The sequence below is a fragment of the Erythrolamprus reginae genome, chromosome 2 (assembly GCF_031021105.1).
Source record: "Erythrolamprus reginae isolate rEryReg1 chromosome 2, rEryReg1.hap1, whole genome shotgun sequence".
In the NCBI taxonomy this organism is placed as follows: Eukaryota; Metazoa; Chordata; class Lepidosauria; order Squamata; family Dipsadidae; genus Erythrolamprus; species Erythrolamprus reginae.
Genome location: NC_091951.1, coordinates 236,098,741 through 236,125,222, shown reverse-complemented (window position 1 = coordinate 236,125,222; position 26,482 = coordinate 236,098,741). Strand labels below are relative to the sequence as shown.

Sequence of the window (26,482 nt, the reverse complement as noted above, 5' to 3'; positions counted from 1 at the left end):
AATTCCTACATTGGAAAGTCAACCTACATTGAATGTCATTTTACTGTTGTCATTCGACTTCAAATCTGCAGTTTAGGTAAGTGTTCCTTCGATTTTCGCGGGTTCAAACTTCGTGAAAAGTCTATACCATGGTTTTTCAAAAATATTAATTAAAAAAATACTTTGTGGTTTTTTTCCGTATACAGTACCACGGTTTTTCCCACCCGATGACGTCATATGTCATTGCCAAACTTTCGTCCACCTTTAATAAAAAAAAATTTAATAAACTTTAATAAATAAACATGGTGAGTAATAATCTAAATGGTTGCTAAGGGAATGGGAAATTGAAATTTAGGGGTTTAAAGTGCTAAGGGAAGGCTTGTGATACTGTTCATAGCCAAAAATATTGTATTTACTTCCGCATCTCTACTTCACGGAAATTTGACTTTTGCGGGCGGTCTCAGAACGCATCCCCCGCGAAAATCGAGGGAACACTGTACTCTTGACTCAGCCTTGAGCATAGGGATTGAGCTTTAAATGGTGATTTAAAATGTTACATCTCCATTGTCAGACTGCCAGAGGCATTTTATTTAAAGTGTTTCCTATTTAAACTGCCTTGTTGCCAGCATAATTTTTAATTTTGTAGCAGTTGTTTTAATTGATTTTGTTAATATGAATTTTTAATGATTTAACATTGATTTATACATTTTATTGTAATCTACCTTGAATACTATTTCTGACAGAAGTGCAGACGAAAATACTATAAAAGTCTTATCATAAAAATGCTCTGGAAGGTTTTTTTTAATATTATCATTGAATAATCACATTTTTATAAGCATTTTGATTAAATTGAGAAACAGAAATAACACACAGCAAACGAAATTCCACTGCAGATGATCCTCTGGCTTGTTTTCTAGATTACTATATTATTAATTAGAGGAAGGAAGGAAGGGAGGGAGGAAGGAAGGAGAGAAGGAGGGAAGGAGGGAAGGAAGGAGGGAGGGAGGGGGGAATGAGGGAAGGAGGGAAGGAGGGAAGGAGGGAAAGAAGGAAGGAGGGAGGGAAGGAAGGAGGGAAGGAGAGAAGGAGGGAAGGAGGGAAGGAAGGAGGGAGGGGGGAAGGAGGGAGGGAGGGAGGGAAGGAGGGAAGGAGGGAAGGAGGGAAGGAGGGAAGGAGGGAAGGAGGGAAGGAGGGAAGGAGGGAAGGAGGGAAGGAGGGAAGGAGGGAAGGAGGGAAGGAGGGAAGGAGGGAAGGAGGGAAGGAGGGAAGGAGGGAAGGAGGGAAGGGAAACAGACAGACAAAAATCTACATCTCCTGTAGATTTTTTAATATACTGGAACTCAAGAAAATATTGCACATTATAAATTAAATTATTAATGCAAAGAGGATTCCCCCATTCCTTAAAACACATATGCAGAAGCAGGAAGATACCAATGGCACAGTTTAACCCCCCCTGACCTTTGAACTCTGAGGGGGGTCATACACATGTCACTGTTCCCAGCTGTCTTTCTGACATTCTGCCCGTTGCAGGGCCTTCGCCCTTTCCATTTTGTAGAAGTATTGATCTGTTGGCAGCAATGGGCTGGATAATTAGCCAGGAATTAGGGTTTCTATTACAGCCAGGAGGTTGCCCCAGCTGATTTATCACCTGAATAATTTACTGTGATTGAAAGGAAATTAAAATGAACTCCATTCAACAACTGTGCACTTTTATGGGCTTTAGTGAAGACTCAAAATCCAAATTAATAGCCTGGTGCTGTTTAATAGTCTACTGAGAGTAAATATGAAAGGCTTTCCTTGGCTGCCTGCTCCTCAGCTTCCTCATTGCGGATGTAGATTTTGTTTCTCCTTCCAACTCCTCCTCTCTGCGCCCCACTAATATAATTCCAGGGCAACCCAAATTTTGTTTTTTTCTTGAAGGATATACAAATGTAATAATAAATAAAATGTTCTAAAACCCCTTTTTTAAAAAGCATCCCATTAATGTTACATTTGCCTTATTTTTTTCAATTGGTAGTAATCTATCACCTGAAAGTAAAAGGGACATTTCCCGCATTAGCATTTTCATAGAGTGGGCTGCTTGCATAAGTCACTTTGATGCTTAAAGCTGTTTCCCAAAATAAATGCTTTAATCAGTTCTTCTGTCAAATAGGGACAGGCCCCCTTTTCTGGTGGCAATCAATTTCTGAGTCCTAATGCATAGTAATTTGTCCTTCCTGTGTTGCTGGTTTGGTCTGGTAAGTTAAATTGTAGTAGGTTCATCTCGCACAAATAAAAACAAATAACATGGGGGATCATCCTAAATACATAGAGACTTGATTAGACTTGATTCAACTTTTACATGTCAACATTCTAATTCTGAATGCACAAAATTTTAGATTTTAATTTAAAATTCCTGAGTGAGAATTTTAATGTCAAAATTAAGAACTCATGAGTTTGTTAACATCTTTTAATTTTATCTTTTAATTTGATATCCCGAAAATGATGAACAGATATATTTACTGCACATAATAAGAATGTTCGGCTACTGTACAGTACAGTGGTACCTCTGCTTACGAACTTAATTCATTCCGTGACTAGGTTCTTAAGTAGAAAAGTTTATAAGAAGAAGCAATTTTTCCCATAGGAATCAATGTAAAAGCAAATAATGTGTGTGATTGGGGAAACCACAGTGTTTCCTCCCAGGAGATTCCTAGAGAGGCCCCACGGAGGCTTCTCCCTGCCTTTTCCAGCCCTGTTTCCTCCCAGGAGATTCCTAGAGAGGCCCCTTAGAGGCTTCTAACCCCCTTTTCCCGCCCTATTTCTTCCCAGAAGATTCCTAGAGAAGCCCCACAGAGGCTTCTCCCTGCCTTTTCTGGAGGGTCGGGTTTGTAAGTAGAAAGTGGTTCTTGGGAAGAGGCAAAAACTTGAACACCAGGTTCTTATCTAGAAAGGTTTGTAAGTAGAGGCGTTCGTAGGTAGAGGTACCACAGTACTTTGAACTATGTGGATTCTAATAGCTAATATCCACATCTATGGAATATTTCAGAAAACATCCAGTGCTTTTCAAAAAAGAGCAGAAAGGTAGCCTTCACATGGAAAATCTGTACAAGAGTTGCTCTTTGCAGGTTAACTCAGCTCTTCATAACAGTATTTTATCCCTTTTCTCAAATGACAAACTGAAATATTTTAAGTTTTTTTCCCCAAACTAAAAATACCAATAACTTTACAAAAAAGAGAGGGAAAGTCAAGTATGGATGTGTTAAAATGATCAAACCTTACTGAGCCTGGATGAACAGTAAAGCAAGCAGTGTTTGAATTTACCAAGCACTCAGTTTCTACTGTCCACTATGGTGTGTCCCACATCAATAACCAACTATCAACAAGCTAATGCAAGATGGGTGGCTCATCGCTGTCCAAAGTAGGGCATACTGAGCAACACCCAATCACAAATAAAGAACATTAATTACATAATATTCACACAGAAGAAGGAAGGGAGGAAGGGAGGGAGGGAGGGAGGAAGGAAGGAAGGAAGGAAGGAAGGAAGGAAGGAAGGAAGGAAGGAAGGAAGGAAGGAAGGAAGGAAGGAAGGAAGGTTCATTCCAGATACAACCTTCTTGGCTTCAAAATGCATAAAAAATTAACTAAGCACATTGGTAACATATATCTTCCTGTTACTCGGAGTCCACGGAGAGGGGGCGGCATACAAATCCAATAAATAAAATAAAATAAATAAATAAATACTCTCACACACATACATTGCCTCAGAGAACTTCAAAAAAACCCTTGTCCCCTTTCTGCAACAAAAAGTACCATGAGAAAGAATTACACAAAAATAAGTATTGGAATTTATGTTATAAAATAGAATGATTACATATCTATTTCCAACTTATAACAATCAAGCAAACACAATAATTATTGCCTCGACTGATCCAAATTGTCTTCCATGTTTTTTTCTCCCTTTGATTGTTTTTCATCTTATAGAGAGAAGTATTTTTCTTCCAAAGGCAAAAAAATTTTTTAGCAAAATCCTCCTAAACAGGATATAAGATTTTTCAATGACTTTAGTTTCACAACAGCCAAAGGATGTATATTAAGGTCCTCTGTTTCATTATGCAATCATCCATATGGCAGTTTGCAGCCTGGCTGACTTTCCAAAGTTGTTAAATACAAAGGGAAGTCCCCTCATCCTTACTATAGATCAAAAAGCATGGATTATTAGGGAGACTGCAAACTAATGCTGATATGAGTCTGTAGACAGTAAAGAAAATGGCCTTGGTAGATAGGAACCATTACCTAAGCAAAAAAGCCTGAAGCATTTTTAAAATCCAGAGCAATGGATTAGATTTTAGATTTATTGGATTTATATGCCGCCCCTCTCCAAAAACTCGGGGCGGCACAAGTAGTTTATTTAGTTTTTGCTTTACATCATCAGGTAGCTTCATTAACATAATTCTAAAATATATACTGTTCTGTCAGGCTCTCTGGTAGACTCCTCCCAAAAATTCACAGGTACAAATTTCAGACACACACACGTTTGAAAATTCAAAACAATGTTCTTTATAATGAAAATTCACTTAAACGAAGCCCTCTTTTTGTATAGCAAAGAGCACTCGTCTCCAAACAAACTGGTAATTGGTACAAGTCTCTTATCAGTTCTGTGATACTTAGCTTGCAGCTGTGAGGCAATTCACAGTCCTTCTTCTTTCACAAAGTGAAACACACTTTGCTCTGGTTTAGTTTCAAAGCGGGGGAAAATCAGCACACAAAAAGTCAAACACAGCAAAGCAGGCATGAAACACAACGATCAGATAATCCTCCACAATGGCCAAACCCACAGGCTGCTATTTATAGCAGCCTCACTAATTACCACAGCCCCACCCAACCACAGGTGGCCTCATTTTCTTTGATAATAATCACTCAGTTGTTGTTGCCTATGCATCGCTCTCCGCATGCGTGGCCGTATCATTAACTCTTGTTCTGAATCCAAGGAGGAGCTAGATAATTGATCTCCTTCTGAGCTGTCTGACACACTCTCCTCCTCCCTGTCACTCATGTCTTCTTGGTCAGAGGAGCCTTCATCAGCAGATTCCACCGGGGGCAAAACAGGCCTGCAGCATGTGGATGTCTCCCCCACATCCACAGTCCTTGGGGCAGGAGCTGGGCCAGAGCTAACCACAACACATACCATACAAAATATAGAAAATGTTTTTTTAAAAAAAATATTTACTACCATGTAATAGAAAGTCAGTCAATATGTGAAAAAATTATCCTATATAAGGAATTTGCCATATTATAATTTATTCCTATTAAGTTAAATCATGAAATCCAACCAGGTTTGACAAAACGATGGTTCCTATTTCTAAAATCTCATTTGTTTAACTTCCTCTTCAAATCTGGGGTGTGCAAAAGCCTGCCTCTGAAATAACGCAATGGAATTTCTGAGGAACCATTTTGTTGTCGTGTTTATCTGTTTTGTCTTATGAACACCAATTCTGAATTACATAATGGGAATGTGTAGCAAATTCTGATATTTCTACAACTATGCTGTATATGTATTTATTTAGACCATTAGAGAATTTATTTCCACATAAGTGTGCCCAGATGATAACATATAATAACAAACTGGAAGATTAACCAAAATATAAACCTGAGTACTTACTGTACTTGAAAATAAAATATCTAAAACAAAGGTTTCAGCAGGTTCTAACCAGTTCTGGACAACGGGTAGCGGAAGTTTGGAGAACCGGTAAATATCACCTCTGACTGGTCCCACCCACCTCTATTCTCTGCTTCCTGAATCCCAGCCAATCAGGAGGAAATGGGGATTTTGCCATAACCTTCCCCTAAAGTGGGGGGGGGGATTGAAATTTTATAGTATCCTTCCCCTGCCACGCCCACCAAGCCATGTCCAGCAAGCCACGCTCACAGAAGCAGTAGTAAAAAAATGAATCCCACCACTGATCTTAAAATAGAAACATCTATGAGAATTTGGTTCATATTTTGTCAGTATCAATAGCAAAATAAATTCCACTTAAAAGCATATAAAATCATTTTATTACTTGTCATTTCATACACATCTCTTTAGATTAATATAGTGACAATATTTTAATATTTTCTCTAAGGAAACAAAATCTGAATTATGATTAGGACTTAAAAGATTTCAGCATGCATGCTAAACTCAGGATATATATGGTTACTGATTTTGAGCAGTTTCATATGACCTCAGAAAATCCCTGCTAAAATATGCATGCCTAACATCTATAAGAGGTTTTTGGGCAGTTACAATGAAAGAAAATACAGTAATCTGTATCTGAATGCTAATTTCTCTAATTTTTCATTTTTTGATCAAAGCAGGAATAAACATTCTAATTGCTGATTTCCGTATTTAAATTTTATGAAGCAGTCTGTTAATTGGTGTAGGCAAAATGTAAATCAATATATTTACATTTGGAGAAATGTGTGAATTTTAAAAGAATCTCAAATTTATACAAACTACAAAAAAATCCATTTTGGGGCATTCATTTAATCCCTTAAATTTCAGATTACTATAATTTTGAATAATATCTATACTTCGATCTCAATAAAAACATCTTAGTATAAATTTATGGAAGTCTCATTTCACGGATAGCCATGCTCATCAGTTAAACTTAATTAAATGAAATGAAAATATCCCCTTGAACTGCTGATGGGGCTCTTAAATACAAATAAGAGCCTTATTGGTATAGTGGTTAAGGCATCAAGATAGAAACTGGGAGATCATGAGTTCTAGTCCTGCCTTGGGCATGAAGCCAGCTGAATAACCTCAGGCCAATCCCTCTCTCTCAGCCTTAGGAAGCATGCAATGCAGAGGTGGGTTCTTCCTCATTCAGATGAGCTTTAGAAGAGCTTAAATCCTGCAATGATAGCTCTAATATCATTAAAAAAACCAACAGAGGTCTGTTTGTCTGTTTTTGTTTGTTTGGATTAGTTAGTTAGAAACGCGAAAAATTATGTTACAGGAATTTTACTAAGTTTACTAATCTTAACAAAAAAAGGATTGGTATTTTTTTTGCTGCAGTCGATTGATACCACTTGTCCCACATCTTATAAAAATCAGATTCTTTTTTGTCTTGAATTTCCATAGTCATTTTAGTCATCTTGGTACATTCCATAATTTTAGTAATAACTGTTAGATTCGAGGGGATTATTCCCTGCTTCCAGGTTTGAGCATTTGTAATTCTGGCAGCTCCTAGAATCTGTAACGTGAGATATTTTTCTTGACGTTTGAGTTTTTGTCTAAATATCCCTAGAAGAAATAATTAAGTGCTACATCGATCGATATGACTTGATCTATTAGAATTTTAATATCCTTCCAGAATTTTTTAGCGTAGGTACAGGTCCACCATAAGTGATGATATGTCCATGGCTTTGTTTTGCATTTCCAGCATTTAGATGATAAATTCGAAAACATTTTAGATAACGTTGCTGGAGGTAGGCGCCATTGGTAAAACATTTTTACTTGGTTTTCTTTATAGGACATTGCTAATGTCATCTTATAACTGGTGCTCCATGTTTTCTCCCATTCTGCTAGATTGATCGTGTAGCCAAAATTCTGGCACCAAGCAATCATGCAGCCTTTAACTTGCTCTTCAAAATTATCTTGGGCTAATAAGTAATTGTATAATTTGAATATTGTTTTTACATTTGGGCCATATATTTTTGTGTGCCTGTGTGTAATATGTATGTACACATATGGCATATATACATGGAATTAAATAGTATATTTTGGATGATCGGCAATTGTAAATAGATAGGGAAATTGTATCTCTTTGAGGTGAGGAGAGGCCAGGCACCCTAGCCCTAACCAAAACCCTTGACGTGAGTGATGTCAAGTTGGCCACCTTTAAGCCAGTCACATGACCTTTAAGCCACAACCCCCGGTCACATGATCGTCAAACCATTCCCACCTAGTCACCTGGCTGGCAAGCCACACCCTCAAAATAAGCCATGCCCACAGTGTGGTGGTAAAAAAAATTGCAATCCTTCACTGAGCAGGGAGGAGTATTAGGTATGTTTAGTTCTTTGAATTCTTTATAAAAATAATGGAGGTGGGATGAGGAAGACAAAATAGACATGGGAAGGCAAAGTATTACATGGCCAGTACATTAAAAAAAATTAGCAAACAAAGCAGATAACAAAAATACCTGGCAATTGTGCTGCCACCACAGACAGAAATAGTTAGCAATGGCAAAGAGCCGGGTTGGCGCAGCAGGTAGAGTGCTGTACTACAGACCACTGAAGCTGACTGTAGATCTGAAGGTCAGCGGTTCAGATCTCATCACCGGCTCAAGGTTGACTCAGCCTTCCATCCTTCCGAGGTGGGTAAAATGAGGAACCGGATTGTGGGGGAAATATGCTGGCTCTGTTAAAAAGTGCTATTGCTAACATGTTGTAAGCCATCCTGAGTCTAAGAAGAAGGGCAGCATAAAAATTGAATGAATGAATGAATGAATGAATGAGTGAGTGAGTGAGTGAGTGAGTGAGTGAGTGAATGAATGAATGAATGAATGAATAAATAAATAAATAAATAAATAAATAAATAAATAAATAAATAAGTTGAATAAAGAGACAGAGGAGATAATTCTGGCTACTCAATACCAAGCCTTAAGAATAAACTCATATAAAGCCATAATTGAGAAAATAGCAACAGACAGCAAATGCTGCCTCTATAAAGAAGCTGAAGAAAGTACTTTGCCTGCAAGTAAGAACTGGTCAGTCCACAAAAGATAATAAAGTAATAGAAAATAAAGACTAACATGTTCTGAGTCCTTAGAATTTAAACAGATCTGCTGCATCCGCCACACAACACTCCAATAATTGTTAATAAGAAAGACAAAAATGTCTGGATTGCAACACTTGGAGGCAGCAGAAGAGAAAAGAAGGGATTAGAGAAAATCACAAAATATATGTAAACAATAAAAGTAGAAGAAAGAAAGCCTAGATAATATCAATAGTAATAGGTGCCTTGGGTGCAATCCCAAAACAATTGGCACACCATTTGAACTTGATCTGCATTGACAAAATCACCACCCATCAATTGCAAAAGGCAACTTTACTTGGAATAGCATGTTTGTTTGTTTGTTTGTTTGTTTGTTTATCCATTTGTTCAATACACAAATATATAGGAAGAAAAATAGACATATGGTTATATAAATGAGGGTGAAAGTGAACTTAGAGGAGAGGATATATGAAAGGGAGAGAATATATAAGATAGGTGAAAGAAAGGAAAGACGATTGGACAGGGGACGAAAGGCACACCAGTGCACTATGTACGCCCCTTACTGGCCTCTTAGGAACCTGGAGAGGTCAATCGTGGAGAGTCTAAGGGAGAAGTGTTGGGGGTTAGGGGTTGACACAATTGAGTCCGGTAATGAGTTCCACGCTTCGATAACTCGATTGTTGAAATCATATTTTTTACAGTCAAGTTTGGAGCGGTTCGTATTAAGTTTGAATCGGTTGCATGCCATGACTATACTTTTAATATTATTAAACATTCTTTGAGAAGGACTTGATAGGTGGACAAAAATGCCAAATCCAATCTAAACATCATGCTGATTGTGTGACTGATCATAATAATACAAAAGAGGATAGACTATAATGTTGTTGAAGACTTTTCAGAACAAGGTTTGATTTTTATTTCTTAAAATGTTGGGAATACTATTAAGCAGCGCAAGACTCTTGTTCCAATTTCAGTCTTCGTGGGTATAAAAAAGATCTCATAAAAGTCATTATAAGCAGCAACACAACAGTTGCCACACACAAATGCTGTTGCAGAACCAATGCTGTTGCTAAAATCTGAAAAGTAACTCTGGCACAGAATGACTCAAAAACTAACTTCAAAAGAAGAGTTTACAGATAGTTGGTTCCCATCTATTATGCATTCCCATTTAAGTAATGGCCTGCCAGGTACCCAAATTGGGTTTTGGAAAGGCTGTTCTGAACTTCTCATTATTGATGTTTATTGAATAAATAATGCCTCACGTCCTGCTATGCTATCTCATCATCAAAGGGGCTGTTCCTGAGATGGATGAGTGAAGAATGATGGGAGCTTGCACCAAAAGTATATACACCCAGAAGGTCACCCAAAGCATGAAAGTCATCCAGCTGCCCAGCTAAAGCAGGCACTTGCAGTCTATTGGACACAATCAGTGTTTTGTCCAATATACGGTATTGGACACAACTCTGTGCCCAATTGTAGCAAACAGGGTTGCTACCGGTTCTGACCAGTTTTCATGTACCAGTGATGGAAATTTCCTCCTGCTTGCCGAACCAGCAGCAATAGCTGGCCATCTAACTTAACAAAAGTCTTCGGAGAGGGGCGGCATACAAATCCAAATAATAAATAATAAAATAAATAAATCTATGCCCCTGAACCGGTTCTCTAATTGCCGCAGCTGGCAAAGAACCCTCTGCATATGCACAGAGGCTTCTGCGCAGGCGCAGAGGGTCATTTGCTCAATGCACTTCCAACCCTATGCAAACTGGTAGGGAAGGTAAGTGAAACCCATCCCGGACACTAATGATCTAGGAAGAACTTGAAGTTGAACGACCACTTTCATGATAACAGCAAAGGCATCCTATATGGGAAGAGGCTGTGGAAACTGTCCTTCAGTTTTACCAAGAAAACCACATGGTTGGATAATATAAATAAGTTGATGGTTTAGTGATGGATGGTGGTTCTCTGGAGTTGTAGTAGGGTTTCCTACTACTAAGGAATTGCTCAGGCTTTATTGGAGTACCAGTGATGTTTATGAGCCTTCAAGGTGTCTTGTGGCTTATTATTGTTGTTGTTGTTGTTATTGTTGTTATTGTTGTTATTATTTATTAGATTTCTTTGCCGCCCTTCTCCGAAGACTCGGGGCGGCTCACAAGATACAATATGAGCAATTCAACAACAAATGTAATTAATTTAAAAAAAATACAAACTAAAATCCCAATATATTACAATCAGTCAGCCAATTCATTTACAACCACTCATCACATTTAGTAAAGGGGGGGGGGCTTGATCTAATTGCCCCATGCCTGGTGACATAAATGAGTCTTAAGACTCTTGTGAAAGGTGAGGAGGGTGGGGGCAATGCGAATCTCTGGAGGGAGCTGATTCCAGAGGGCCGGGGGCCCGCCAGAGAATGCTCTTTTCCTAGGCCCCACCAGACGACATTGTCTGGCCGACGGAACCTGGAGAAGGCCAACTCTGTGGGACTGAACCGGTCACTGGGATTCATGCAGCAGAAGGTGGTCCCATAAGTAATTTGGTCCGATGCCATGTAGGACTTTATAGATCATCACCAATATTTTGAATTGTGTCCAGAAACCAATCAGCAACCAATGCAGTCTGCGGAGTGTTGGAGAAACATGGGTGTATCTGGGAAGACCCATGACCGCTCGCATGGCTGCATTCTGCACAATTTGAAGTTTTTGAACACTCTTCAGAGGTAGCCCCATGTAGAGAGCATTGCAGTAGTCAAATCTCAAGGTGATAAGGGCATGAGTGACAAGCAAAGACTCCTTGTCAAGTTAGGGCTGCAACTGGTGCACCAGGCAAACCTGGGCAAATGCCCCCCTCGCCACAGTCGAAAGATGGTGTTCTAATGTCAGCTGTGGGTCGAGGAGGACACCCAAGTTGAGGAATCTCACTGAGAGGGTCAATAATCCACCATCCCCTGGATAATGGATGGACAGATAGGACTGTCCTTGGGAGGCAAAACCCACAGCCACTCCGTCTTGTTGGGGTTAAGTTTGAGTCTGTTGGACCCATCCAGACCTTAACAGCCTCCAGGTACTGGCACATCACTTCCACTGCCTTACTGAGTGGGCATGGGGTGGAGATGTACAACTGGGTGTCATCAGCGTACTGATGATAACTCACCCCATGTCCTTGGATGATCTCACCCATGCAGGAAACGAAAATCCCAAATGGCAAAGACAGAATTATATAGAGACATGGAACGTAAGAAGCATGATCACAAGGAAACCCAATGCAGTGAAAAATGAAATGAAATGAAGACACGTTGCCTTCCTAAGCATCAGTGCACTGGGATGTGTACTTGACGACTCTGAATGTGAAAAATTAGAATACTTGGATACAATTAGGCTACTCAGACAATTTTTCTATGTGACAGTTATTCAATGTTATGTTTTAACCAACAATGCAGACAAAATGTAAGTTGACAAGTATCATAATCAAGTTCAACCTAAAATCCACAGAGGTGCAGCAAGGTATGCTGCTTCTGGTGGTAATTGAAATGTCCAAGCTGGAAATAGCAAGAAAAGAAAACGTCGTTGGACTCTATAGCTTAAAAAAAGCCTAAATGAGGCAGGAGAATAGCTTCTTTTTTGCCATTGTAATGGTTTTTAATTATTCTCTTAACCATTCTTTAAATAATCAAAACAATACATGTAGCCTCGACTTACAGTAGTTCATTTAGTGACCATGCAAAGTTACAGTAGCACTGAAAAAAGTGAATTATGACCATTTTTCACACTTATGACCATTGCAGCATCCCCACGGCCACATGATTTACATTCAGATACTTGACAATATTTGTCAGGTTTGCAGTGTCCCAGAGTCATGTGACAAGCAAAGTCAACAGCGAAGCCAGATTGACTTAACAATATTCACCGCAATTCTCTTAACAACTGCAGTGATTCACTTAAATGTAGCAAGAAAAGTCATGAAATGGGACAAAATTCACTTAACAAATGTCTCACTTGAGCAACATAAATTTGGGGCTCAACTGTAGTTGCAAGTCAACCTAGGTACACATAGACATCGCAAGATAGAGCCCAACAAATATAACCTGACTATATTATTGGTGCAAGGAGATGGAGGAGCTCAATTATAACTGCAAAGATGTAGCCAGGAGCTAATTATGAACCCAATCACAAATTACTCGTGTGCAAGCTCCCAGCCAAACTAAAGGGGAAGAATAAAGCTCCCAGTTTTCATTATATGATCTTGAACATCCTATCAGTATTTTCAAGGGGAACATTTGGAATTGCTTTAAAGACTTAAACTTCAGGAAATTCTTTGATAGGGAACTAGGATAATGATATTTTCAGCAGTTGTTAAGGATGACTATAAAAAAAATTCCAGTCTCCAAGAGACAGATGTAGAGAACCTGGATTGGTCCAGGATAACTCACTGCAGCTGGCCTGCCTTGGCCAAATCAGGGGCCCCCACAACTTACCCCCACTGACAACTCTCAACAGAGCAACTTGCCACAGGATAACTCAATGCAAGGTAACTCAAGATGAGATAATTGTACTGTTATCTACCATTGTTTCTTCAGCATTATTTTAATTTTTGTCATTCACATTTCATTTTGTCCCTCTTTTAGCATCCTTTAATAGTTCTATTCTGCCCTTTCTTCAATAATATCAGATCAGACGTATTTGATCTGAATTATTTTTTCCAGGATTGAAAATCCAATGTTGTTTGTTTGTTTGTTTGTTTGTTTGTTTACTTACTTACTTACTTACTTACTTACTTACTTACTTACTTACTTACTTACTTACTTATTTATTCAATTTTTACAGCAACCCATCTTAATCAATAACTCTGGGCAGATGCCATTTGAAAAAATATATATACGTACAGTTAAAAGAATAAAAACATTTTAAAACAATAAAAACTAAATAAACAATATTTACCAAATATTTATCTGTGCAGTAGTCAAATTTTGTAGTGCCAGAATGAAAATAAGACAAAAAGGGCTAAAGAAGTAATTGGTCTAAGAAGATCTCATTTTATTCCTAATATCACTTTTAGATAGTTATTTTTAATTAATATGTTTCTATGGGATATTTACTCAATATTATACTTTTTCCATTTTTTAATTTATCATTGCTTGGCTAGTTAATACAGTATATTAATATGGTAATAGATATGTGAATGTAATATTATTATGTGATTTCCTGTATTCCATATTAATTCGCTTTTTTTTTTACTGCTCTTTTGAATTTGCTTATCAGTGATCGAATAAATGAATACCACTACTACTACTATTACTTTGGCAAGCTAAGACAAAAGAATTTAGATAGTTGTTAGAAGAGAAAACAAGCAATATCGCAGTATCTGTAAAATCAACAAGGATGGAAATAGATGCAGAAAATCAAGAAAATTCTTCCAAAACATCTTCAAACACAGAAATGCCCAGCCGGCAGTTTGTTAAAGCTGCCGGCTGAAATTGCCACAGGGCGGGGGCGACGCTGAGCCAGCTCTTCTCAGGGCTCAGCACTTCCGGGTTCATTCGGAACCCGGAAGTTCGGCTTCTGGCAGCGCGCCAATGAAAGCGCGCTGCCAGCTTGCTCTGCCGGGTCCCTGATCGCTCTATTTAAAGGGCGATCCGGAAGGGACCTCCATTGCGCATTGCAGCGAACAGCGGAGGAGCAACCAGACGTTGCTGCTCGCTCGATTGGACCACGTGGCGTTCCAGGCTTGTCGGGTCAGGGGCTTACGGGCCTCTGACTCTTTCTTTTTATTTACTGGTTTAAATTGGGAGCGAGAGGGTAGGGTAGCCTACTCTCTGGACGGGTGGGGGTGTAGAGTGTAGCGAGGCATAAGGGCCTCACTCGGTAGGCAATCTGGTGCAGTCTGAGGCCTGAGGCCTCTGATTCTTTAATTTATTAATTGGTCAAAATAAATTGTAAAAATAACAAATAAAAAATAAAAAAAATAAAAAAATAGAACAATAAGAATAAAATTCATTTAGGATTTTGTTTGCGTCGGGGATTAGCAACATCGCCCCCCCCTTAGGGGGAGTTTAAACCCACACACACACACATCGCCTTCCCAACCCCCCCTGCCCCCCCCTCACACCCCACCGGGGTGGTGTTCTACTAAGGTGGGCTGTAAGGGTCAGGGGAGGATAAGTTGTGTTTTTTGGGACAAGGGGATTTAAACACTGTGAGGCAAAGGGGGGCCTTAGCATAAGGTAGTGGGATTAAGTACCGCACCTAGTGGTGCGATCCAGTCCCAGGGGCCGCTATGGGGGCGGTGCCTGTAGGCCTTCCATCAACCCCTTTGGGATATCATTTGCACCCCTCGATTAGGGATAAGATTTGGAGGGGAGAATATATCGACCTCTATACCCTGTTAAATAGGGAGGTTCCCAAGAAGGAGAGGGATGAGGAAGCTCGGACCGATCGGGCCAAAAAGGTCAAGGTCCCCAGAAGTTTCAGGTCTTGGCTGTACGCCTTTTTGACCTATGCCACCGTTGTAATACAAAAGGAACCGGGTAGGGCTACGGCGCTACTTAAATACATCAACCTCATTGCCATGGCATACTTCGAGGTCAAGGGGGATGCCTGGCAGAACTACGATGAGGCATTCCGGATGAGGGTGGCTTTTGACCCTTCCCTCCCCTGGGACCGGGAAGTTCCCGACCTATGGTTTCAGGTGACCCGTAAGAGCGGGTCGGGTCAGCGGACCGATAGCGGTCATCTAATGGAGGAAGAGCCGGCTGCACCCCGCACTGCTGCGGGGCAGGGTGTTCGAACCACCCAGCTTTGTTTTGAGAACAGTACCAAGGGCTCTTGTGCACACTCCTCCTGCAAGTTCCGGCATGCTTGCGGTAAGTGTGGGGGTTCCCATGCCACCCACACGTGCACACGTTCCGGTAGGAACAAGAACAATAGGGACAAAAATAAATCAGCCATTCCTGCGACGCAAGGGCCCCAGTCCCGTCAAGCTTGAGCGCTTGGCCGAACTCCTGCAAGGGTATCACCCGCCAGAGAGGGCGGCTGCTATCCTTCGGGGCTTTTGTGAAGGCTTTAGGAACCCTTACCAGGGTCCATGTAAGGCCTTCATGTCAAAGAACTTGAAGTCAGTTTTAGGGAATGAGGATTTAGTTAGAGCTAAGATTAAGAAAGAGGTAGATGAAGGGCGGGTCCTGGGCCCCTTCCCCTTCCCACCCGTACCTAATATGAGGGTGTCCCCCCTTGGGGTGGTGCCCAAGAAAGCCCAAGGGGAATATCGGCTTATCCACCACCTTTCATTCCCCTGGGGGGAGTCGGTGAACGACTTCATACCGGAGGACCTTTGTTCAGTCCGCTACGCCTCGTTTGACGCGGCGGTAGCCATGGTCCGGGCATGCGGTGTCGGGGCGCTGATGGGCAAGAGCGACATTAAGTCAGCATTCAGGCTCTTGCCCATACATCCCGACGATTTCGATCTCCTAGGTTTCTGCTTCGAGAAACAATTTTACCTGGATCGGACTCTCCCTATGGGATGTTCGATTTCATGCGCTCTCTTCGAGAGTTTCAGCACTTTTCTTGAGTGGGCACTCAGGAGACGAACGGGATCCAGGTCAGTCATCCACTATTTAGATGACTTCCTGGTGGCGGGCCCGGCGGGCACGCCTCAGTGCCAAGCCCTGATGGCAGCATTCGAAGGGTTGTGTTCTTATTTGGGGGTTCCCCTAGCGCCAGAGAAAACAGAAGGGCCATCCTCTAGGACAGTGATGGCGAACCTATGACACGCGTGTCAGCACTGACACGCGTAGCCATTTTCGGTGACACGCGGCCGCCGGAGAAACAGGGAGCTTTAGGGAGTGCAATTGCAACCGCAATTATTATTATTATTTTTCCTCTCCCCTTAATTAAGAGGCCGGGCGATTTTCGCCCGGCCGATATTTGCGATGGCTGGGAGGGGCGAGAACACCGCCTCCCAGCTGGGCGCGTCTGCGCAGAGCGCAGGCTCGCCCACACGCTGCCTTTGGCAGCACAAGCATGCCTGTCCGGCCAGGGGAAGAATCGCCCCGGCTGGACGTCAGTTTCAGCTGGGGGGGGGCACCGCCTCCCAGCTGATTGGCGCGGCGCCAAGCGTCGGAGCCCACCACGAATGGTGGTTGGCTCGCAGGGGCCGCTGGGAGCGAGGGGAGGGGTTGCAGGCCTATTTCAGGGTCTGCACCCCTCGCCCTCGCCCCTCTGCTCCCTGCTCGCCTTCCAGAACGGTGTTACAGGAGACGGTGCTAAGGTAAACCCTTACCGGGTTATTAATTTGTAATTTTAAAAAATCATGCCGGGCTCGCAAAAAAGAGAGTCTGAAAAAAAACCTGCGTGGACGTCGCACCATTTGCTTCCTCCTTTGGCAGCTCATAACTAGATTTTTACAACCCCCCTTGATAAGCCTTTTCTTGAATCTGAACAGTTTGGGGGTTCGCCAAAGAGAGAAAAGTGAACGAGAGGGAGAGAGAAAGGGAGGAAGAGAGGAAGGAAGGAAGAGATAAATATAAAGGGAGAGAGGGAGAAAGAGAGGGAGGGGAAGAGGGGAAGGAAGGAAAAGAGAGAGAGAAAGAGAAAAAAGTGGAAGGAAGAGAAAGAAAGGAAGGGAGAGAGAGAGAAAGAGAAAAAAGTGGAAGGAAGAGAAAGAAAGGAAGGGAGAGAGAAAAAAGTGGAAGGAAGAGAGAAGGAAAGAAAGGAAGGGAGAGAGAGAGAAAGAGTGAGAGAGAGAAGATAGGAAGAGAGAGAGAGAGAGAGAGAGAGAAATGATAGAATAAAGGGGAGAAAAAAAAGAGAAATGAGAAAATGATTGAGGCAGAGAATGAAAGGAAAGAGAGAGAAAGAGAGAGAGAAGTGACTCTTGATTTAAAGCATATGGAAAAAGCACTTAAATAATAACAGAGAAAAAAAAACCCAACCCTCACCTGTTTTTATTAATAGTTATGTTTTTGAATTTGCTGGTTGTTTTAGTTTTAATAGTAATAGAGTTTGGTTTTGTTTTATTATTAATTTCTTTTAATAAAAAAGAAGGGATTTATTATTTATTTATATTTATATTTATTTTTTGTTTGTTTATCTGTCTACCTACCTACCTACCTACCTACCTACCTATATGTACTTCTATGCCACCCAGTTTTTTTCTCAAGGTGACACACCACCCGAGTTATGCTCAGTTTTTTGGCGAATTTTGACACACCAAGCTCAAAAGGTTGCCCATCACTGCTCTAGGATGTCCTTCTTAGGCATAGAACTAGATTCCTCCACGCAGTCTTGTAGACTGCCGGAAGACAAGCTTGTGAGGATACGGCTCAAGCTGGAGGAGGTGTCTGGCCGTAAAAAGGTAACCCTCAAACAGCTTCAGGAGCTCACAGGGCTGCTTAACTTCGCATGCCGGGTAATCGCTCCCGGTAGGGTGTTTTTACGCAGGCTGTATTCCTCCATGCAGGGATTAAGCTCCCCCCATCATTGGGTGCGGCTCAATGCAGGGGCCAGAGAAGACTTGCGGGTGTGGCAGACATTCCCGGCCCGATTTAACAGGATTTCCTTCTGGCGGCAAGATTTGCTTCTCCAAGCAGACTTGCAATTGCACTCCGACGCCTCGGGTTCCCTGGGCTTCAGGGTGATGCTAGGAGGAAAGTGGTGCCATTCATCGTGGCCAGCCGAATAGGCTGCAGCTGGAATTTGTAGAGATCTCACATTCCTAGAATTTTTTCCGTTAGTAGTAGCAGTGGAACTCTGGGGAGGTCAGCTCGCCAACCGGGTGGTTCATTTCTGGTGTGACAACTTGGCGGTGGTCCACGTGGTGAATTCGTTGTCCTCAAAAAATGAGAGGGTAATGCACCTGGTGCGTTTTTTTGTCAGTAGAGCTTTGTCTCTGAATGCATTGTTTATGGCACGCCATGTGCCTGGATTGGAGAATGGTGCAGCTGACGCTTTATCCCGTGGACAGCTGGCCAGGTTCCGGGCATTGGCGCCCAGGGCACAGAGCACACCAGACCAGATGCCAGGACACTTATGGAGCCTGGCAGGGCTACAGAACCATGGAGGCAGGAGGCAGATCGGGCCATTGGGCTGTCGATAGCTCCAAGCACCCAGGCTGCATACCGCAGGGCAGGTAAGGAATTTTCAGAGTTCAGGGCTAGCAAGGGTTACAGGCAGTTTTGGCCCATACCAGTCTACCAGTTGTTGGAGCACTGTGTGCTGTTACACCAATGTGGTCTGACTGTCAAAACCATTAGGGGTAAGTTGGCGGGTCTGGCGTTCATCGCCAAGGCTCAGGGGTTCCCTGACACGTGTAGTGATTTCCGGGTTAGGAGAATGTTAGAAGGGTGGTCCCGGGAAAGCCCCCCCCAGCGGCCGATACCCGACAGCCGTTATCCATATCACAGCTGTCGGCCTTAAGCCACACGTGGGTCAGGCTGTGCACTTCGCATTATGAAGCCTGCCTTTTCCACGCGGCAGCAACCACACTCTTTTTTGGGGCTTTCAGGGTAAGTGAGGTTATGGCCAATTCTATACGGGACAATAGCCTGCGTGCGCTCCAGTGGAGCGATGTGCAGTTGCAGCCTACTGGGGTTTCCATCCGTCTGCGCCGGTCCAAAACGGATCAGTATGGTCACGGCATAGAAATTGCATTAGCACCAACGACAGATGGTGCCGTTTGCCCGGTGGCGGCTTTGGCCGCCTTCCACGCCTGTCGAGGGGAAACCCCGGGATATTTATTTTGTCACGATGGTGGGGCTCCCTTGACTAAATACCAATTCTGGGCCATTACAACCCGGGCCCTTGAGCAAGTTGGTGCAGACCCCTCCAGGTTCGGCACACATTCGTTTCGGATAGGCGCTGCCACCGCGGCTGCCACTGCTGGTTTCACGGATCACCACATTATGGCCATCAGCCGTTGGAGGTCTGCGGCCTTTCGTTCGTACGTTAGGCCTCCCCAATAGGGACCCGGGTATTGGCCGTTTTAATTGTTGTTTTGTTGTTTGAGCCGTTGCTGTTTCCCGGCCCGTGGTTTGGCTTTTGGGCCACAGTTTCGTGTTTTGGGCCAGCTGTTTTGCTGCGAGGTCTCCGGTCAGATCGCAGCTTTCCCTGGGCGCCAGGATGGACGTCGTCTGGATGGGCCGCAGGGGAATGCGCTGGGAGGGGCTCCGCCCCCTGTTTTTTGAGCAGTGTCGAGCCGGGAGAGCCCCCGAGTTGCTGGTGATTCTCCTCGGGGGCAATGACCTCGGTGTTTTGAGTGGGTTGGCGGTGAGCATCCAGGCTCGCGAGGATCTGCAGGCCATCGGCGCCACGTATCCAGGCACTCGCATAGTGTGGTCTGAGATTCTCCCCAGATTGGTCTGGCGGGATGCTGTCTCTCCTAAAGCCGTCAACAAGGCCAGGTTGAGGGTCAACCAGGCCATTGGAAAGGTGGTTAAGGAGTTGGGAGGGGTTGTAGTGAAGCATCCCCTGGTAAAATTTGGAACCCCCTGGCTCTACCGGGCCGACGGCGTTCACCTCTCAGATGAGGGGAATGCCATTTTCCTGTCGGACCTGCAGAGGTGCCTCCAGGAACTAGTTTAGGAGGCTGGGTGGGGGTCGGGGGGGCCAAAATTGAGATCTGACCCCCCCTCCGTGGCAGGTTGGGGGCGGAAATGGGCAATTAGAAGCAACTGCGCATGCTCCTTTAGTGCATCATTTAAGGGTGATGGACCGCCTCTCTCCAGGAACTAGAGGTTTGAGCAACGTCGGGGATTGGAGAGAGGATGTCCATGGGAATCATCGGATCCAATCTCCCCCGGGGATTGGAGGGTGAATTCCTCCCACACGAAGGGGTGTGGCTTGATCCAGATGAAGGTGGTACCTCCACCTGGTTCAGCAAGGAGTTCATTGCCCAATGTTGCCAAGGAATGTTATGGTAGGAATTTCCGCCCCCTTAGTTTGGCTCTGCAGGTCCTTAGTCTGTTTGAATTAAATATTGAAAGTTACGTATTTAAATTTATTTAAAGTCATTTAAATTTATGATAATTAATAAATGACCCTTAATCCACAATATATGTCTCAGCGTCTTTACTCCGCCTCTGGGGGGCAAATAGATTCCAGCCTAAAATAGGTATGCGGAAGGATGACAATGAATTGATCCCAAAATCAGGAGGAAAATATTTAAAATTCTGTACAGTAGAGATGTCTAAATGCAAAATACCTTAGAAGATGTTCTATGTTTCCAAGAATCTCTAATATTAGCATTCATTCTACAATTTTCATCTAATATTTTAGTATGAAGAGGAGAGCAGGCAGTCAGAATGGGCAGAGCACAACCATGATTGGCAGGAAGGGGTCAATATACATTAAATAATACTTAATTTTATTTAGGATCATAGTTTCAAGTTCAGTGCAAGAAAAAGGAAAATCAGTGGTTTATATGAAGGGTCGATATCCCCCCACCCAATCCTTAGGACTGGTCACCAAGCTGTAATTTTAAATCTGATAGATAGTCAAAAATTGCAGTCATTTTTACTGAAGTAAAAGTAGTCATTTTTACTGAATCCAGAAATCTAAGTTGAACAGATTTAGTTTTGTTCACCTAATTTATTGTCTCAATTTCAAAATATACAGCAATCTGGACAAAATCCCAACTAGTCTCTTATCCCAAACATAGTTGGACATCTCTGACTTAGCGTTAATGTAATATCTATGTGAAACACTAATCAACGTTGGATGGCATGGAGTTGGTTTTATCAATGTCCTGATAACTCACGTACTCCCCCTTCATAGAAACATAGAAACATAGAAGTCTGATGGCAGAAAAAGACCTCCTGGTCCATCGAGTCTGCCCTTATACTATTTCCTGCATTTTATCTTAGGATGGATATATGTTTATCCCAGGCATGTTTAAATTCAGTTACTGTGGATTTATCTACCACGTCTGCTGGAAGTTTGTTCCAAGGATCTACTACTCTTTCAGTAAAATAATATTTTCTCATGTTGCTTTTGATCTTTCCCCCAACTAACTTCAGATTGTGTCCCCTTGTTCTTGTGTTCACTTTCCTATTAAAAACACTTCCCTCCTGGACCTTATTTAACCCTTTAATATATTTAAATGTTTCGATCATGTCCCCCCTTTTCCTTCTGTCCTCCAGACTATACAGATTGAGTTCATTAAGTCTTTCCTGATACGTTTTATGCTTAAGACCTTCCACCATTCTTGTAGCCCGTCTTTGGACCCGTTCAATTTTGTCAATATCTTTTTGTAGGTGAGGTCTCCAGAACTGAACACAGTATTCCAAATGTGGTCTCACCAGCATTCTATATAGCGGGATCATAATCCCCCTCTTCCTGCTTGTTATACCTCTAGCTATGCAGCCAAGCATCCTACTTGCTTTCCCTACCGCCTGACTGCACTGTTCACCCATTTTGAGACTGTCAGAAACCACTACCCCTAAATCCTTTTCTTCTGAAGTATTTGCTAACACAGAACTGCCAATACAATACTCAGATTGAGGATTCCTTTTCCCCAAGTGCATTATTTTACATTTGGAAACATTAAACTGCAGTTTCCATTGCTTTGACCATTTATCTAGTAAAGCTAAATCATTTACCATATTACAGACGCCTCCAGGAATATTCATATTCTGCAGTAGGAGTCCTATATTCTAATTTAATTTATTTTTACCATGCATTTTGTTGGCGCTTCAGTTTTTCATATGCTCATGGGAATTCTTGGTTCCCATTATTAATTTATGAATTGTAAAAACTAAACATGATAATACTGAAGATGAAAATACTTGTTTTCACATAGGGTTCTCCAAGTATTAAAAGTATTCAATTAAAACTCCATGTGACTGACAGTAATGTAAGTGACAAATAGGAAATAATTGATGCCAAGAAACTGGTAAGGTGAAAAGATTTAAATATTACCTGCTCTGGTTTGATGGGCTCAGTTGTCGTAAAGATGTCGGAATAATGCTGTCTTTCAAAAACCCGATCCAATACTTCTAATTGTTGCTGAGTGAAAAGATCTCCCCGCATTTGTTTCCGAAGGAAATCCCGGCCCGGAAGCGAATGGCCATTTGGTATAGGAGATTCCTGAATACCTTTCCAAGAGGGGTAAAAAATGCAGAGACAGATAACTATTACTACAGCAATTAAAGCATTTTTTTTTTCATTTGAAGTTAAAAATATAATGTATCACATAAATAAAGGTTACCAAAACATTTTTGCTTTATGAGTGTCTGTGTGTGTTGGTACGTTTTATATTTATGTGTTTATATTCATAAGACTAATCCGTGAAGAGTTATGGCAAAATGGGTGTAAGAGAGCATACAGCTGCTGAGTAATTGATGCAGAAAATATTTAATTAAGCATAATGGTAGTCAAAAGTCATTAAAAACATCAGAAAATATCTCTTCCTGTAAATTATTCTGAAATATCAAGTTGTTTATATATAGTCTTCTAAAAGAATACAGGGCTCTTTAAATTCAACACAAAGCTCACATTGAATAGTAACTTCAATTTCCCCTGGGACACTAACACAAATACGGGCAATGGCAAATATTTCTTTTCTGTTATCTACCCATCTGCATTCCAAAAGTAATGAAGAGTTGCTGCTTCAGTTTAAGTAAGTATATCTAAAGAGTGGAAGGCAAAAAAAGTTGTATCTGGCCACTGAACCTGAAAAAAGTGAGAGGAGAGAGATTTGCCTACATCTAAGGTGGAATAAACAGATTAAATTCATCTTTAAAAAATATTTGCATTAGAGCAAGGATTTTCTAATTTCATGCGTTCAGGTGTTAAACGAAGTGATGAAAATAAACAATGCTGATGAGTTTTCCATTCATACCACTCATATACTTTATATAGTATACAGCATATTGTTAGTATTCCAACATAAATGGTGCAAAGTCTAAGGGACTAGGTGTATCAGGAGAAATAGGAGGAACTGAATATCTACAGCCTAGGATGTCAAACTCAATTTCATTGAGGACCACATCAGGGTATTATTGACCTTGGGGGGGGGGCTGTGGTGCGCATGGCCAGGGTTGGCATAGCCAGCTGCATGTCACTCATGTTGGGGACACCTGTGGTGGCTTAAGCGCTCTGTCAGGGAAAATGGGCTCCCAAGCTCTGTTTTCAGCTGTGACTGTGTCCCGCAACCCTCTGCCAGTGAAAATGTAGCTCAGGAGGGCCATTTTTGCTGGCAGAAGCCCTGTGGGCTGGTCCGCTGATTCCAGGGCAATATCGCGGGCAAGATCTAAGAACCCCGTGGGCTTGAGTTTGACATTCCTGGTACCGCTGGATGACAGAAGGAAAATGGGGGCATATGAATGAAACCTTTAAATATACCAAGGGTATGAATAAGGCTCCAGGAGGCAGTATTTTCAATGTTAAGCAAAAATCATGAATATTGGGGCATAACTTCATAACTCGTTAGAAAGTACTACTTCAAAGAAAGAGTAGTGGAAACTTGGAACCAACTTCCAATGGAGATAGAGGATCAATAATGAGTAACTGAGTTTAAACATGTTTGGGAGAAACACATGTCCGTCATCTAACAAACGTTTTTTAAAAGCAAATAAAAAATCAAAGGGCAGACTCAATGGACCACAAGGTCTTTTTCTGCAATAACTTTTCTATATATAGAAATCCTGTCTTTTCCACCAAAGGAAAAATATCTCAGAAAACTAAAAATGTGTGATCCCAATAGACTAATAAAATGGTTGGGCTATGATCCAGTTAAAGTGCTGTGCAAAATATTGTGCCACCACTCAGTTGAACTCAGGGGTGGGCTGCAGTGGGGTAGCGAAAATGGAGCTCCATCCCAGAGCACCCAATTTATTTATTTATTTATTTTATTTATTAGTTGGACTTGTATGCCGCCCCTCTCCGAAGACTCGGGGCGGCTCACAACAAGTAAAAACAGTCACAGCAATCCAATTAATTAAAATATTTAACGATTTAAGAAAAACCCCATGTAATAGCAAACACACACACAAGCATACCATGTATAAATTAACATGCCCAGGGGAGATGTTTAGTTTCCTCATGCCTGACGGCAAAGGTGAGTCTTAAGGAGTTTTCGGAAGGCAGGAAGAGTAGGGGCAGTTCTGATCTCCGGGGGGAGTTGGTTCCAGAGAGCCGGCGCCGCCACAGAGAAGGCTCTTCCCCTGGGACCCGCCAACCGGCATTGTTTAGTTGACGGGACCCAGAGAAGGCCCACTCTGTGGGACCTAATCGGTCGCTGGGATTCGTGCGGCAGGAGGCGGTCTCGGAGATATTCTGGTCCGATGCCATGAAGGGCTTTAAAGGTCATAACCAACACTTTGAATTGTGACCGGAAATTGATCGGCAGCCAATGCAGACTGCGGAGTGATGGTGAAACATGGGCGTACCTAGGTAAGCCCATGACTGCTCTCGCAGCTGCATTCTGCACGATCTGAAGTTTCCGAACACTTTTCAAAGGTAGCCCCATGTAGAGAGCATTACAGTAGTCGAACCTCGAGGTGATGAGGGCATGAGTGACTGTGAGCAATGAGTCCCGGTCCAGATAGGGCCGCAACTGGTGCACCAGGCGAACCTGGGCAAACGCCCCCCTCGCCACAGCTGAGAGATGGTTTTCTAATGTGAGCTGTGGATCGAGGAGGACGCCCAAGCTGCGGACCCTCTCTGAGGGGGTCAATAATTTTCCCCCCCCAGGGTAATGGACGGACAATTTGCACTGAGAGACGTTGAAAGAAAATACATAAGCCACGCCCACAGTGTGGTAGTAAAAATTTTAGTATCCCTTTAATGGTTGAACTCCTGTTTAGAAGGGAGCTCAGAGAGAGGGAACATACCAACAAGGAAAGCCAGCAGGACAGATCATTTCGGCTTTTCTTTGCTTTACAGAGCTGTGAATGTTGTAAATGTGAGAATTGATCATCAAGTTGCAACTCAGAATGGTCACTAAAAGAATCAGTTCTTAAACAAGGGCTATATGTTGATGAAACCTATCAGCAGTCCTTCTAGCTCTGTGATGACGAATCTATGGACTCGTGCCACAGGTGGCATGTGGAGTCATATGGGAGGACACGCCAGACTTTTCTATATTTCAGCTCTAGCATGCATATGCGCGCTGGTCAGCTGATTTTTGGCCTTGGGAAAGGCCATTTCGTCCTCTGGATGCTTCAGGGAAGCTTCCATGAAGCCCCGGAGGCAAAATAAAATCCCCCAACATGCAAAGCCTACAGAGTCTGCGGAGAGGGGCAGCATACAAATCAAAATAATAATAATAATAATAATAATAATAATAATAATAATAATAATAATAATATCGACATCGACATCGCAAACCCAGGGGACAGCAGAATTGAGGAGACGCAACTAGAGAAATTAGTGAAATATGAAGATCTAAAAATCGAGCTGCAACGACTCTGGCATAAGCCAGTGAAAGTGGTCCCAGTGGTACTTGGTACGCTGGGCGCAGTACCAAAGGATCTCAGCAGACATTTGAAAACCATTGGAATTGACAAAATCTCCATCTGTCAATTGCAAAAGGCCGCTTTACTGGGATCGGCAAACATAATTCGCCGCTACATCATGCAGTCCTAGGTGCTTGGGAAGCGCCCGACTGATGATGAAATACGAAATCCAGCATAGTGATCTCGTTTGCTGTGTTGTACTGACATAATAATAATAATGCAGAAGTTTGGAAAAAACGCACTTCCGGTTTGCCCATCTAGACATAGAAATTGTGTATCTATGTCAATGTGCAATATACATACAGCTGTGCATATATACA

General features: G+C 42.3%; 1 protein-coding gene across 2 annotated transcripts in view; it reads right to left on the bottom strand.

Annotated features, from left to right (window-relative positions):
- PAX5 (paired box 5) overlaps positions 1 to 26,482 on the bottom strand; it is a 308,938-nt gene that overhangs the window by 201,688 nt on the left and 80,768 nt on the right. For both annotated transcript variants that reach the window (XM_070742266.1, XM_070742267.1), the window contains exon 6: positions 22,624 to 22,799. In XM_070742266.1, the coding sequence (XP_070598367.1) occupies positions 22,624 to 22,799 (176 nt within the window). The remainder of the gene's footprint in view (positions 1 to 22,623; positions 22,800 to 26,482) is intronic.